Below are 16,353 nucleotides of genomic sequence, written 5' to 3'. Positions count from 1 at the left end.
GATCTAGAGTTGTAGGTAGTTGTGAGCCACTGTATTCTCAAATAGCCACCAAATAGTACTCAGCAAATAGAGAGAGCAAGATGTACCCGGGAGCACTGAGCCATTGCTCCTGCCCCACCCCGTCTCTCAACAGGTTCTGATGTAGCACAGAGTAGCCATGAGCTTGATATGTACCAAGGATGACTGTAGACTTCTGATGATTCTCCTGTCTCTGCCCACAATTATGGAAGGGCACAGCCTTGCTGGATTTTATGTGCTTCTGGAGATGGAGCTCAGTGCTTTGTATCTGCTGAGTAAGCACTCCACCAATGGAGCTGCCACTCTGATCTCTTTTGGGTTTTTGCCAGGCAAGTGATGTACCACTGAACCAAATCTACCTTAATCTTTAAAATAAATTTTTTTTTTGGTTTTTCGAGACAGGGTTTCTCTGTATTGTTTTGGAGGCTGTCCTGGAACTGGCTCTATAGACCAGGCCGGCCTTGAACTCACAGAGATCCGCCTGCCTCTGTCTCCCAAGTGCTGGGATTAAATGCATGAGCCACCAATTCCCAGCTAAAATTTTTTAAATTTATTTTGTTATATGGATATAAGTGTTTTGCTTGTATGAGTGTACCTTGTGAATACCTGGGGCCTGTGGAAGCCAAAAGCCATTGAATTCCCTAGAATTGGAGTTATGGGTGCTTATGAGCCACCAAGTGACAGCCAAAAATTGAATACTAACTAGGGGTCCACTGTAAGAGCAACAAATACTCCTGCCTTTTTTTTTTTTTTTTTTTTTGTGGACATGGGTTCAGTACCCTGACTAGCCTTGAACTTAATAAATAGACAAGATTGACTTTGAACTCCTGGCCCTCTTGCTATTATCTCTAAAGTACTATGCTTAGATTTAGATAAGTTCTTTTTTGTTTGTTTGTTTGTTTGTTTTGATTTTTCAAGACAGTGTTTCTCTGTGTAACAGCCCCGGCTGTCCTGGAACTCATTCTGTAGACCAGGCTGGCCTTGAACTCACAGAGATACATCTGTGTTTGCCTCCTGAGTGCTGAAACTAAAGGCATGCATCACCACTCCCCAGCTAGACAATGTTCTTAAGGTATACAGGCAGCACAGAAAGCAAAGAGTAGACAAAGCAATTTATATCCACAAAAGACAGAAACTTGTCTTTAGCTTTGTAGTCACTTGGGAATCTTCTTACACCTGGAAAGAAGACAAGATAATTAGTTACATTATATTACAATGATATTACAGTCTTTTTGTTTGTTTGTTTGTTTGTTTGGTTGTTGAGATAGGATTTCTCTGTGGCTTTGGAGGCTGTCCTGGAACTAGCTCTTATAGACCAGGCTGGTCTCAAACACACTGCCTCTGCCTCCCAAGTGCTGGGATTAAAGGCATGTGCCACCACCGCCACCACTACCACCACCACCACCCGGCTTACAAAGTTTTAAGCAATGTTACAAATGGTCTTAAACACATTCATAGGAATAGAGGTGTGTGGTGTGTCATAGATAAAATAAGTGCAGAGCTCATAAGATAAACCAGGAAAACCAAGACGTGATCCATTATGTTGAAGTTACATTAAGGAGGCTAACTTAATGTGTCACTGGAGGAGTCACATCCAGGAGGAACAGGGCTTGATATTAGCTTTATTACCTATTGCAGATGCTATTATACCTAAAGCCAAAACATGGCTAAAGCCTTGACAGTGGTCATCACTTCAGGGAATGGACTTGCCAACATTTTCCAAAATTCTATCAGAAAGAAACTATTATTCTAATAACATTACCACGGGAAAACAATCAGATAAACACTGAAACATGTACACGAGTATTTGGTGCAGAATAATTTGTGATGTTGGAAAATACCTTAATTTCTGTCAGAATGGTTCAATAAGTAACTAAGATTATATCTATGCAATGTAAGTCATATAACCAATAAAATGAGGATGTGTGTTTATATTTAATTTTTAAGTTATGGGCCAGGCAGTGATGGCACATACCTTTAATCCCAGCACTTGGGAGGCAGAGGCAGGCAGATCTCTGAGTTTGAAGCCAGGATAGCCAGGACTAGACAGAGAAATGTTGTCTCAAACAACAAAACAAAAAATGAAACAAGTCGGGTGTTGGTGGCACATGCCTTTAATCCCAGCACTCGGGAGGTAGAGGCAGGCAGATCTCTGTGAGTTCGAGGCCAACCTGGTGTACAGAGTGAGTTCCAGGACAACCTCCAAAACAATACAGAGAAACCGTGTCTCGAAATATCACAGAAAAAGTGCTCCTTGTGAGTGTGCTTTGAAACAGAAAAATCTGTGCGCATGCCTGTGTGTGACCATAAGTAATTGCTACAAGCTAGGCATGGTGGCTCACTCCTACTATTCCAGCATTTGAGAGGTTAGCAGGTTTCAGGACAGCCTGGACTACTGAATAAGACCCTGTTTTGAAACTCACAACACACAAAAAATAAAAGCGAGTGCTTCTGTCTAACAGGTGAAAAACTGAAAAGATGAATAGAGATCTGAGAAAGAAATGAGGAGGCCACAGGACAAGCTGCCATCTCCTACAGTGGAGAGATGGAAATGCAGATACGGGCAAATCACAGCTTAATAGAAAGAAATCACTGGGCACCAGGGCAGGGAGAGGGAAACCTGAGCTGTGACTGAGGGATGAGATAGAATCTCCAGGGGGCCAGGACACAATGCTACCTTCTCTGTCTTAGCGCTGCCAAGGGGAGGGTAAAAACAGACATTTAAAATGAGCCAGGGCACGGTTCTTAACAAGGTCTGGCCCCAGAAGAGCTGTTTGACCAGAGCATAGGCCGCCTGAGGGAGAGGTCGTCCCAAACTTCAGCTTCCTCTAGTCTCCTGTCCCGTCTAAGTGGAGAAACAAAACCAAACCCCAAACTGGGAAGCATGAAGAAGTTCACAGTTTGGGGTGCGGCTCAGGACCTGCCTCACCACCACAACGGATGGCGTCTTCCCTGGCGTTTCTTTCGCTTGCCACATCACGTCTGCACTTTGACCAAAAAAATAATTACACTTCAAAAAGTCAGACTGCTGTTTGAAGAGACTGGTGCATTGGACATGGCAGGGGTTAGGCCAGAAAACAATCTTCTTTTTCTCCTTCATTTTAATTTTTGTTTGTTTTCTTGACACAGGATCTTACATTGCTCAGGATTGCCTCAAGCTCTCTATGTAGCTGAAACTGGCCTTGAACTCTGGATCCTCCTGCCTATACCTACTAAAGCTGCAGTTCTCAACCCGTGGGTTATGACCTCCTCTCCCCTCCGTCTCCTTTTCATCTCCTCTCCTCCCCTCTCCTCTTCCTCTCCTCTCCTCTCCTCTCCCCTCCCATCCCCTCCCTTACTCTCCTCTCTTCTCTTCCCGTCCCCTCTTTCCCCACTGCTGGGTCTTACTATGTTATCTTGGAACTCATGACCCTCAGTCTCTTGAGTGTTTGGAACACATGTGAGAGGCACCAGGTACAGCTCAGACCAGAAAGTTAAAACAACTAGGATTATTGTCAGGGTTTTGCAGGGATGGGAGACCCTCTCTCCATATAAACAAACAAAAGCTAATGAAGAAGAATGCATGTTTGTGTCTTGTTTGTAAACACTTAGCTCTTCTATCTTCATGCCTGAAGTCAACACACATGGACAACATTGCCAAGTTCAACTGCCAGCTGGGGTTGGACTCCCACTCTCTTGAAACCCATTAGCAGCAACTTTTTGATTCTGTTGCTTTCCAGGCAGAAAACTCTCTCTCTCTCTCTCTCTCTCTCTCTCTCTCTCTCTCTCTCTCTCTCTCTCTCTCTCTCTCTCTCTCTCTCTCTCTCTCTCTCTCTCTCTGTCTCTCTGTCTCTGTCTGTCTGTCTGTCTGTCTGTCTCTCTCTCTCCCTCCCCCCTTTCTCTTTCTCTCTTTGGTTTTTCAAGACAGGGTTTCTCTGTGTAGTGTTGGAGCCTGTCCTGGAACTCACTCTGTAGACCAGGCTGGCCATGAACTCACAGAGATCCGCCTGCCTCTGTCTCCTGAGGGCTGGGATTAAAGGTGTGCGCCACCACCGCCCGGCTCAGAGCAAATATTCTTTAGCTCATAGTTTTAGAAGGTTAGTCCATCAGGGCCAGGAGGGAGTGGCAAAATACTGGAGCTCACATCGTAATGACCCAGGAAGCAGGGGTAAAGGGATGCTGAGGATGGTCTGTGGGGACCTCCACTGAGTGGGGGGGTCTTTCCTCATCAAATTTTTTCTGGCAATGCCTCACACACAGACACATCCAAAGATGAGCCTCACCACCTCCTAGGGTATTCTAAAATCAAGACTGGCTGGCCTTGAACTTACTATGTATCAAAGGATGGCTTGTGTGCTGATCCTGCTGCGCCCACCCCTAAATAATGGAACTATGGGCATGTGTCATCATGTCTAACTGACTCCTTTTCTTCACATATGTGTTCTTTAACATATATGTGTACTCTGAATACACACACATGTCTTTGTCATAGATATGATCTGATTTTGCTTTTTAAAAGTTTAAAATTTTTTGTGTGTGTGATATGTGGAGCTAGAGTCTGATGATCAGGTGTCTTCGTTGATCACTCCCCTGATAGGAGATGTCCTTTTGAATTCTGTGAATATATGTTTATCTTATTGGTTGATGAATAAAGCTGTTTCAGCCAATGGACAAGCAGGATGTAGCCAGGCAGTGCTACCAGACTAAGAGAATTCTGGGAGAGGGATGCAGAGAGTGAGTTTCAAGAGATGCCATGTAGCTACCAGGAAGGTAGGACACCCAGGCGTTCTCCAGTAAGATAAGGCCATTTGAAGATACACAGATTGATAGCTATGGGTTAATAATTAAGAGAGAACTAGCCAATAAGAAGCCTGAACTGTCAGCCAAACAGTTTATAATTAATATAAGCTGTAGGGGGAGGTCTACCTACCCATAGTGCTGACCACGCCTGTTTGGGTGTGTTCACAGGTATACAGCACAGTATGGGGGGATAAAAAGAGCTAAGGGGAGGAGACTCTCTCTCTTTGGGCTCCGGTTGCAGCCTGAAGAGCAGCATGGGGACCTTTGGTTCTTGGATTCTCACGTAAGTTATTTCTCTCTCAATAAAATATCAGGACATCCATATTTTGTGTAGCTTAATATTTCTGCATTAATAAGCCTCTGTGTGTTTATTTGGGGCTAAAAAGCTGTGGGACCGGATGGGACAGAAACTTTCCTCAGCGTCTAATTTGACCCAACATCTCTCACTGAGCCTGGAGCTCAGCAATTCATAGACTGGCTGGCCAAAGTGTTCCAGAGATCTGCCTATCTCCTCACCCCCCCCCCATGCTAGGGTTACAAACATGTGGTGCCATGCCCAGCTTTTTTTTAATGTATACTAGAGACCCAAGCTAGGTTGTCAATTCCCTTTATTTTTTTGTCAAAACAATCTAATATCAATGTAGATTATACATCTTTTTAGACTTGTAAGTCATATATTTAGATGTGTCTTTCACCAGGACTGGTCGGCACTCATATCTTGTGGTGGTTTGCTTGTTTGTTTGGTTTGGTTTTCTTGTTTTTTGAAACAGGGTTTCTCTGTATTGTTTTGGAGGCTGTCCTGGAACTCCCTCTGTAGACCAGGCTGGTCTTGAACTCACAGAGATCTGCCTACCTCTGCCTTCCAAGTGCTGGGATTAAACACATGCACCACCAACACCCAGCTGATCTGTGTTTTTATATTGCATACATTATTTAATTTATTATTGTTATTGTTCTTGCCATGCTGTAGACAGAACCCCAGGCCCAGGGCACATCAGTAAGCACTCTGCCATTGAGATACATCTCCAGCTTTGTATTAGAGAATCTTTTTTTCTTTCCCAGCACTGAGGGTTGAATCCAGGGCCTCACATATGCCGGGCAAGCGCTCCATCCCTCACTGTGTCGTTTTGTTTTCTGGAGCCAAGGTCTTGCCTTGAGCCCAGACTGGTGTTGAACTCATGCAAATTCTCCTGCCTCAACTTCCCAAATGCTGGGGTTATAGGAGTGATACCCAGGGTTAAATGTCTTATTTCATGGTGACTGCCATCTGAACTTTAGGACCTGGATGTCACCAAAACAAATTAAACTCCCATGGGGTAATATTTGTTTATGATCTAACAAAGCTTGCCTGAAGATCAGAGTGCAAAGCTAGTCATACTAGTAATCCATAGAGGCCAGGCACACACCTTTAATCCCAGCACCCGGGAGACAGAGGCAGACAGATCTCTGAATTCAAGGCCACACTGACCTACATGAAATTGAGTCTAAAAGAGAAACAGAGCTCAAGAGCTCACACAAAGGTGATCTCAGCACTTGGGATCCCATGCGTTTAATCCCAGCACTAGAGAGGAATGTAAGGAGGGGGGAAACAGGAGCACAGTGAGTCTGAGAAGCAGTGCAGTTGGCAGCAGTCTGGATCACCTCCTTCAGTCTGAACAGTGGTAGAGGTAAGAACCCGTTAGTGGCTGGCCTTCTCTGATCTTCAGCTTTAACCCCAATATCTGTCTCTGGGTTTTTATTATTAATAGCACTAGAATTGGTGTTACACTCCTCTATGAACTACTTTAGGGAAAGAAGTTCAATTTTCTGAATTTTTCATTTAGAATGTTAAATGATTCTCTGTCTTGAAAAGGATAATGCAAACTCCAAAATGCCTCACTTTCACTGGGAAGTTTCCTAGGGTTTACATGGGAATGTGATTCAACAGAATTCAAACTATGGAGCCATGTGAGTGCCTCACCCCTACTCTGCACAAGTCACCAGTGTGCAGAGTTTTCTGTCTGTTTGTTTTTTGAGATAAGGTCTCATCTTGTAGTCCTGGCTGTCCTAGAACTTGCTTTGTAGACCAGACTGGCCTCAAACTCAGAGATCCTCCTGCCTCTGTACCCCAAGTGTTGGGATCAAAGTTGTGCACCATCACTCTTGGCTCCATTGTGTTGCCCAGGGCTTGTCTCAAAATCATGGGCTCAGTTGACCTTACCACTTCAATCCCCCAGTAGCTGGAGAAGCAGGCAGATACCACCAGCTGCATTTAAGGTAGTGTTATTGAATCATAACGTGAAAACAGCATCCCCCATGCTTTGCCTGGTACCAGCAGCAGCAAATCAGAGGACAGAATTCTAAGCTGATCTCCCTCCCTAGCATCGTTATGCTTCCAGTATAACTATTTGTTTTACATTAAAAGATGACATCTGTAGGTTTATAAAGAGAAGCATTGACCAATGTTGAATTTGTTTGGACTATTTTGTGAGTCTAAACTAAACTCACATCAAATACTTACTTTGATAATTCCTCAGTGCTACAGAGAAAGTCAAGTTAGGAAGACAAAAGATAATACAAAGACCTGGTAACCAGAGTACCCAAACCTTTACTCACTGTGACCGAATGGAAGCAAGAGATTTTCTGAAGGTCCACTGAATGTCTAACTGCAGCAGCCTGGGAATATCCGGGTACCCACCCAGCTGGGCCCACAGTGTGTTCAAGGATTTCTTCTCTGTTATTGGGTAGCTTGAAGTAGACAAGTCAGCATTCCAGATGGCCTCTGTCTGAGCTTCCTGTCTGTAGAGTCAAAGGGCATGAGGTATAGGATGAAACTCCCTTGAACTCTACAACCCAGTGAGACACACGTCTATGCCCCAGGGAGACTTAGTTGTAACCACTGGACAGGGACAAGGGAAAAAAGGATTTGCTGATGTAGTTACCAAAACTCCACTGTGACCTAGTCATCCATTTTCAAACTACCTTCTTGGCCTCCTAAAGTACATAGGCCATGTATCTTTTCCCTCCAAAGCTTTTGCCTTTCTTTAAAAAGAGATAGCCGGCTGGTGGTGGCGTACGTCTTTAATCCCAGCACTCAGGAGGCAGAGGCAGATGGATCTCAGTGAGTTCAAGCCAGCCTGGTCTATAGAGTGCATTCCAGGACAGGCTCCAAAGCTACACAGAGAAGCCGTGTCTCACAAAACCAAAAACAAACAAACAAAACAAAAACAAAAAAACCCTTTATTTTATTAAGAGAAAGAGGGGTGGAGGAGAGGGAGAGATGGTGGGGAGAGGATAACTCTATAGTATTATTGTTGTTTCTTTCCCCCTCTGTGTGGGTCCTGGAGCTTGAGCTTAGACCGAAAGGCATGCCCAGTGAGCACACTTATCTGCTAAGTTATCTTGCTTCATTTTTAAAAGAGGAACTCAAAATTAAATGCTAAATATTTAAGTAGAAATATATGTAAACAAACCTTGCTAAGCCAGGCATGATGGCAATAGCTTTAATTCCAGCACTCGGGAGACAGAGGCAGGTGGATCTCTGTGCGATTCAGGCCAGTTAGGACTACACAGTGAGACCCTGTCACAAAACAAACAAAACAATACACCTTGACGAATTGACTAAGGGAATAAGTATACCCACACTCTTCGTGTGCCATCTCATAACTGTGGGGAAAGGAAAGCTCTTGGGTAGAACTAAAAAAAATGTTTTTGGTGATTTGTTTTGTTTTGGTTTGGTTTTTCGAGACAGGGTTTTTCTGTATTGTTTTGGAGGCTGTCCTGTAACTCACTTTGTAGACCAAGCTGGCCTCGAACTCACAGAGATCTGCCTGCCTCTGCCTCCCAAGTCCTGGGATTAAAGGCGTGTGCCACCACCACCTGGCAGAATTAAAATATTTTTAATTAAAATAAAGCATCGGGTACCACTTGTCACCGAAAGTTTAATATTGTTCTACTACATACCCGAATGTTTTGAAAATGTCCGGTTTTTTGCTGTCTTCAACCAATAATTCCAAGCCTGGCCTTTGAAATTTGGTAAAATCAGGTATCTTCTTAAAGCTGGAGACCACTGGCGTAGGATGGCTAAGATTTACTTTAAATACTTTTTCAAACTAGAAACAAAGCCAACAATAAAAGCAAGTTAATAGATACAGAAGAAAAAGTACAGCATCATTTCTCAGCCTTTTGGACAAAGTAAAGTGTGAAAAAGAGAGTCAGGAAAAGCCAGAAACGTTAGGAAGGTCTGCCTTGCTTTGGACAGCAGCAGAGCTCCATGCCCACACCCACAATTACTTTTGGAGGATAGGGAGCTGAAACCACGGCCTGAAACTCTATGTACGTAGCTCAGCCTGGCCTTGTACTTACTGTCGGCTTCTCCACCCTGACCAGAGCCTTCTCCTTTCACCATTCCCTTCTTTGTTCCTTGACACCTATATGTCACACCTGGATTCTGACTTCCCTGACTCTAGCCCAATGGTTTTCAACTTTCCTAATACTGCTACCCTTTAATACAGCTCCTCGTGTTGTGGTAATACCCAACCATAAAATTATTTTCATTTCTACTTTATAACTATAATGTTGCTACTGTTATGAATCATAATGTAGATATCTGCATTTTTCAATGGTCTAAGGTGACCAATGCATGCTGGGTGTTAGTGGCACATGCCATTAATCTCAGTGCTCAGAAGGTCCAGAGGCAGGTGGATCTCTGTGAGTTCGAGGTCAGCCATGTTGTGATATTTTGTTTGTCATCTAATAAATAAAGCTTGCCTGAAGGTCAGAGTGCTGAACTAAGCCACTAGTTAGCCACAGAGGACAGGCAGTGGTGGCAACACCTTTAATCCCAGCACTCTGGAGACAGAGCCAGATATATCTCTGTGAGTTCAAGGCCAGCCTGGGCTAGATCACTACCAGGAGATGGTGATGCAGTGACCCCAGCACTTGTGATGACACGCCTTTAATCCCAGCACTAGGGAGGACTATAAGACAGGCGCTCAATTCGGTCTTGGGGCAGTCTGGGGTTTGGTGGAGAGCATTGCAGTTTGCAGGCACCCTGAGGACAGGATCACCCCTCCTTTGGTCTTAGCTTTGGTAGAGGTAAGTACTCTCCAGTGGCTTGGCCGCTTTGCTTTCCTCACCTTCCACTTGAGCCCCAATATCTGTCTCAGGGTTTTTATTACTCATGCTACACAGCCTGGTCTACACAGTGGGTTCCAGGGCAGCCAGAGTTGCATAGGAGAGAGATCACGACAACAGGGCGACCCTGGCTTTGTTTTGCGCTGGGAGGCAGGTGTGGGGGGTGTTACCTCGCTGAAGAACTGTGTCATGGACCGCAGGCACTCCTTCCGCCTCTGCTCCAGCTGCTTCTGCTTGTCGCTCCAGAGCCACATCACCTTCTTCCTGTAGTTGTCTAGTCTGTCCAGCATGACGTACAGGTTCTGGGTCTCGTACCCTTTCCCGGTATTTTGGATGTTTTTTAATCGTTTGGTTAAGTTGTTCCTTGAAAAAAAAGAAATCAAGAATTAGATCCATACAGTTCCCAAACCTACCTTGGAAAAAGCCTGACTTCCGTTTCTTTCCATTCCCATCTCATCCTGAGTTACTAGGACGTGTGAGAGGGGGCAAGGGACTTGTTCAATGAGACCTTTATCTAATCCACAGGTAAAAGTAAATTTCTGAGCCAGGAGGTGGTGGTGCTCACCTTTACTCCCAGCACTCAGGAGGCAGAGGCAGGTGGATATCTGTGAGCTTGAGGCCAGCCTGGTCTACAGAGTGAGTCCAGGACAACCAGGGCTGTTACAGAGAAACTATGTCTAGAAAAAAACGAAATTTTGTAATGCTGGGTAGGGATGGAACCCAGGGTCTGACACATGCTGCCCATGTGTTCTACCACTGAGCTAAGCCTCAGACCAATTATCACTATTTTTAAACATAGTTCTAGAGATACTATGATAGGGGAATGTCCTTCTGTATATGTTTCTCTTATTGGTTGATGAATAAAACACTGTTTGGTCAATAGCTGTTGGGGAAGTCCTGTGTATATGTCAATAAATTACTGCTGGCCAATAGGAATCTAGATAGGTGGGGCTAGGAGTCCAGGAGGACTCTGGGAAGGAGAAACACAGAGAGTCAACATGTAACGCCATGGGGGTAGGAAGCCTGGAACTATTCTCCGGTAAGAGACATACTTAGATTAACAATTATGGGGTAATTACTTAAGTCAGAGCTAGCTAGTAAGAAACAAGGAAGGCCAACAGCTTCATAATTAATATAGCCTCCTGTGTGTTTATTTGGGACTGATGCGGCTCTAGAACCAGGTTGGCGGGAAAGCGGCTCTGGAACCAGGCTGGCAGGAAGGCATCTCTCAAGAAAAAGCTTCTCGTAACAAAATGGTGATCAGGAGTGGGATGATGAATTTCCACGTAGAATGACAAAAGCTTTAAAGGAATTTTAGAAACAGAAAAACAGAGAGAAGCACAGATTTTTGATAGCAGCATTTTTCTCAGGTGTTTTGCTAGCGACAAGCCGAGATTCACGTGGCTCGCTTACGGGAGTCTTCCTGACTCGGCATAAAAAGAAAAAAAAAACCAGCAAGGTTGTTTTAAGAGACTCTGCTAACGATTGAAAGGTGTGTACGTACAGCTGGAAGTGGCAGCTTTTGCTGGATGTCAGCATGGACTGAGGCGGTAAGCTGGAATCTCGCTTACACCCGCCATCTTGAAACGGCAGTTTAAAACAGCCTCGGGTTTACAGATAAGACACGTGGCCAGAAAAACGTAAAGGTTTACAGTAAAGTCAGACTTGGATGAACAAAACCTCTAAAGGTTTACAGTGTGTTTAAAAATATACATGAGATTGAGAGAGAAAATGAAACGGCAAAGTGGTATATAAATACAAAAGCCGGCGTTGTGATGGTACACGCTGGTAGGATTTACTCCAGAGGCAGAGGCAGGCAGATTTCCAAAGAGAAACCCTGTCTCAGAGAAAAATAAATAAAAGTAAAATAAATAAAGTAATAATAGATAAATAAATAAGCCACGTAAAGATGGAAAATACACAGAGAGTCTGGATACTGTACGCTATTGTGTTTTTCAGTTTTTTGCTTGCTCAGGAAGGAACTGCTACTAAAGTACACTTGATTATAAATGCTGCTGAATTAATTCAACTTATATCTTTTGAAAATGCCTTGACTTCAAAATTTAAATATAAGGATATGTTACTTGGAAAAGGAGATTTTGCTTATGTTTCTACAGAAAATGAAAAGCTGAGGATTCCTTCCAGGCTTCTGTGGTTTAATGAACCAAGACCCCCGGAAGCAGTGGACCAGGTGTTCCAACTATTGAGACAGCTAAGATGATGCAGCTTTACAGACCCCGAAAATACGGACTTATACAGGTTTCTGAGTTTTGTCATGATCCCCATGGTAAGAACAGCGCCCCCTTCCAGCAGGAAGCAGTTTGGAATGAGTGACGTCCCAATTCCCATCTTGTTTATAAATCTTTGTTTTCATTTAAATGGGATTGTTTATAATTGGCTAGTGATGACAGCCAATCTTTTTTAATGGTAAAAAAGGGAATTATGGTATGGGTATTGTTTTTCATTTATTGATATAAATTCAAGGTCAATTTTGTGATATGTATATTTCTCCTCTTGATTAAGTATTGTGCTTATACTGATCTTTTAAAACGTAATGCATAAATTGAATACAGACTATAGTTACTTATAATAGTCAGAATTTATAGTTAGGTAAGTTAGGTTTTCTAGATATACAGAAATATATTTGAGATAGATAAACAGTCTTCAAACCTCTCAAAGACCTTCAGAAAATGGCATTTAAAATGGTTTAGGGTTTTTCTTGACAATGAGAAATGTCTGCTCCTGGCAGCACCAATTATGTCTGAGAGGAAGATGGGCATTGAAGAGACTCATTATGGAGTTTGCTTTCAACATGGCAAGATTAGCCATTTGGGCAAGAAACTGCTCTTGCCTAGACTGTTTGACTGTTGCTGTATAAACTGGACATGCAGGACCCACAGGAAATGAATGCTGAACTCAGTCTTACAGGGTTCCTGTTTCATGGAAGAGTCTATGAGACTGTCTGCAGGACAAAGAAAAATGACTGACAGACTGCCAACACAGATGGACAGTTTGAAATTTCCTGCTTTGCTGAGAAGTGTTCCAGACACATTGTGGCCTATGGGCTGAAGATGGATGCCCCAATGTTACAGAGGAACTTCGGGTGACTGTCCAGGCAGTAAGATATCGCTGTCAATCCTAGTGTTTATATATTATCCTTCTGTGGTCTTTGATGGAGTTGAAGACAGATAGTTATAGTTACAGTTTTCCTTAGTTATGATAAAAGATAAGCTACATATAGGACTTTGGACTCACAAGGATGGGATGGATGATATTTTCTTTAGATCTTGCTAAATGTTAATAGACAAAATGTTGTAACTGCGTTCTTACTTGATAACTGTTCTGTCATATACAATTTGACTATGTTAAAGTTAAGACCTTTCTTTTTGTTTAAACAGAAAAGAGGAATTGTTGGGGAAGTCCTGTGTATATGTCAATAAATTACTGCTGGCCAATAGGAATCTAGATAGGTGGGGCTAGGAGTCCAGGAGGACTCTGGGAAGGAGAAACACAGAGAGTCAACATGTAACGCCATTGGGATAGGAGCCCGGAACTATTCTCCGGTAAGAGACATACTTAGATTAACAATTATGGGGTAATTACTTAAAGCAGAGCTAGCCAGTAAGAGACAAGCAAGGCCAACAGCTTCATAATTAATATAGCCTCCTGTGTGTTTATTTGGGACTGATGCGGCTCTAGAACCAGGCAGGTGGAAAGGCTTCTCTCAAGGAAAAAGGTTCTCTTAACAAATAGCCAACAGAGTCAGGAAGACAGGTGGGACTAGGAGATGAGGAGAATTCTGGAAAAGGTAGGCAGAAAGGTGCAGCATACAGACGCCATGTAGTAGAGGAAGGAGTAACAGGTCTGGACCCTTCTCCCATAAGATAAGACCACATGCAAATACTTAGATTAATAGAAATGGGTTAATGATTAAGACATAGTTAGTCAATAAGAAGCCCTAGCCATCGGCCAACAGTTTATAATTAATATAGTGTCCTTGTGTTTATTTGGGGCAAGGCAGCTCTGAGACCAGGCTAACCAATTCATAGGCAAGACACAAAAATCGGATGTTTAAAATTAGAAAATCTTTGGGGCTGGAGAGATTGCTCACTGGTTCGAGCACCTGCTGCCCTTGCAGAGGACCTGGGTTCAATTCCCAACACCCACATGGTATCTCACAACTCTTTGTAATTCCAATTCCAAGGGATCCAATGCCCACTTCTAACCTCCACAGGTACCAGGTATGCACACAGTGCAGACATATGTAATCAAAACACTTACTCACACATATAAATGAACAATAGATAAAAATGTAAAAATATTATGTATTATACTTGGAAGAGAAAATTTTATTTTTAGTGAAGATAATCAAGGTTTTAGTGTTTTGATAACTACCAAATCTCACACTCTCCTACAATTCCAGCTACTTTTAGAAGGATGTTCTGTGTTTTCCTTCTGGGTTTTTTAGTCCTATGGAAGGGTCAGGCAGATCCCTACACCAGGCACCTCCGTCAGCAGGCAAGACACCCTTTATGCACTCACATCGGTAATGAGGACTCAGGCATTACCCTAAACCATTCTTTTCCTTACCCATAAGTTCAAGGCATTTTGTTTCTTTGTTTAAGACTGGGTCTTACTATGTTGACCAGGCTGGTCCCAAACTCTTGTGTTAGCTTCTGAAGAGCTGGGATTACAAATGTGTATCATTTGTAGAAACCTACTATTAGAAGCCTGGATTGTGACAATGAAGCTTTAAAATAAAATTTAAAAAAACTCAGTACACACACACACAAAGAGGAGGGGCATGAGGAAGGAGGAGTTGTCCTATGACAGCAGCAGCTCAGTTTAGTGACATATGCCTGTAATCCCAGCATTTAACCTCAGTCTCAGCTGCTTGGGAAGCTAAAGCAGTAAGCTGCAAGCTTGAGGCTCGCTTGGTCAATTTAGAAAGACCCTGTCTCAAAATACTAAAGAAGGGGCTGGGGCGATGATGGCTCAGTGGCTAAGAGCACTCTAGCACATGACCTGGGTTTGATTCCCAGTACCCGCATGGCAGCTCACAACCACCTGTCACTCTGGTTGCAGGGAATCCAATGTCTTCTTCTGAGCTCTGTGGTCACCAGGCATGCACATGGGACAAGGATGTAAATGCAAGCAAAACATGCGTACTCACAGAATAAATTAAAGTTGGAGGAACGGAAGGGCTGGGATGTTAATGTGATGGCAGACAACACTAGCTTAGTCTTAACAAAATAAAACTACATAGTGAGTGTGTGTCATTCTGATGAGACCTTGTCTCAGCAACAACAACAAAAAAAACTCAAAGAATTTATAGTAGATGTACATTGGAATTCCCTCAGTAGATTAGGTGGATTATATTTTACAAGTAGAGACCAAGTAACTAGGCAGGAAAAAAACAAACAAACCTGAGACACAGATCTCATAGTTGAAAGGTGTGAGTCAAAGACTTGTGTGCAAGGAAAACAACTGAGAAAGGTTTTTTTTGTTTTTTTGTTTTTTTGTTTTTTGTTTTTTTGAGGCAGGGTCTCCTGGCTGGCCTGGAACTCACTATGTAGACCAGCCTGGCTTCCAACCTAGTTCTACTTGATTTTGCACCCCAGGTGCTTGAATTAAAGGCATATACCACCACACCAGACCCCTACTTTTTTTTTTCAAGACAGGGTTTCTCTGTGGCTTTGGGGCTGTCCTGGAACTAACTCTTGTAGACCAGGCTGGTCTCGAACTCACAGAGATCCACCTGCTTCTGCCTCCCGAGTGCTGGGATTAAAGGCGTGCGCCACCACTGCCCCAGACACATAATTTTAATTAATTGATTGACTGATTAACTTAGAGAAAAATCTCATGTAGTCCAGGATGGCCTTGAACTCACTAAGTAGCTGACAATTGCCCTTGAATTCCTGGTCCTACTTCCTCTACCTCTAAAGCGGTTGTAACGGCAGGTGTAGACCACCAAGCCTGACCTTTTCTGATATTAAAAAATCAGGGCCAACAATAAAGTTGTTATGTTAAGCCGGGCGTTGGTGGTGCACGCCTTTAATCCCATTACCCGGGAGGCAGAGGCAGGCGGATCTGTCTGAGTTCGAGGCCAGCCTGGTCTACAGAGCTAGTTCCAGGACAGCCTCCAAAACAATACAGAGAAACCCTGTCTCAAAAAAAAAAAGTTGTTATGTTAACACCTTGTCTATAACCTGCCATTTCCCACTTCAGAATTTAAGCAGAGTTGAGTCTGATGGCCCATGTCTGTATTCCCACTCAACTGGAGGCTGAGGCAAAAAGGTTGAGAGTTGGAGGCCAGCCTGGGCTACACAGTGAATTTCAGGTCAGTGTGGGCTTCAGGGTGAGCCTTATCTCAAAAACAAAACAGAATAAATAGGTAAAACAGGCCAGGCATGCAGTGCATACCTGTAATCCCAGTATTGG

At 43.4% G+C, this 16,353-nt stretch overlaps 1 protein-coding gene across 1 annotated transcript in view; it reads right to left on the bottom strand.

Annotated features, from left to right (window-relative positions):
* Nucleotides 1–1,005: 1,005 nt before the first annotated feature.
* Fam186a (family with sequence similarity 186 member A) overlaps nucleotides 1,006–16,353 on the bottom strand; it is a 33,993-nt gene continuing 18,645 nt past the window's right edge. Inside the window, exons 11-14 of the mRNA XM_040753824.1 lie at nucleotides 10,083–10,275; nucleotides 8,740–8,888; nucleotides 7,393–7,575; nucleotides 1,006–1,194 (exon numbers count right to left, since the gene is read on the bottom strand). Coding sequence (XP_040609758.1) covers nucleotides 1,173–1,194; nucleotides 7,393–7,575; nucleotides 8,740–8,888; nucleotides 10,083–10,275 — 547 coding nt within the window. The 3' untranslated portion in view covers nucleotides 1,006–1,172. The remainder of the gene's footprint in view (nucleotides 1,195–7,392; nucleotides 7,576–8,739; nucleotides 8,889–10,082; nucleotides 10,276–16,353) is intronic.

The sequence above is a fragment of the Mesocricetus auratus genome, unplaced genomic scaffold (assembly GCF_017639785.1).
Source record: "Mesocricetus auratus isolate SY011 unplaced genomic scaffold, BCM_Maur_2.0 Super-Scaffold_100010, whole genome shotgun sequence".
Lineage (NCBI taxonomy): Eukaryota > Metazoa > Chordata > Mammalia > Rodentia > Cricetidae > Mesocricetus > Mesocricetus auratus.
Note: the sequence above shows the minus strand (reverse complement) of the source record. Positions and strands in the feature narration are given on the sequence as shown.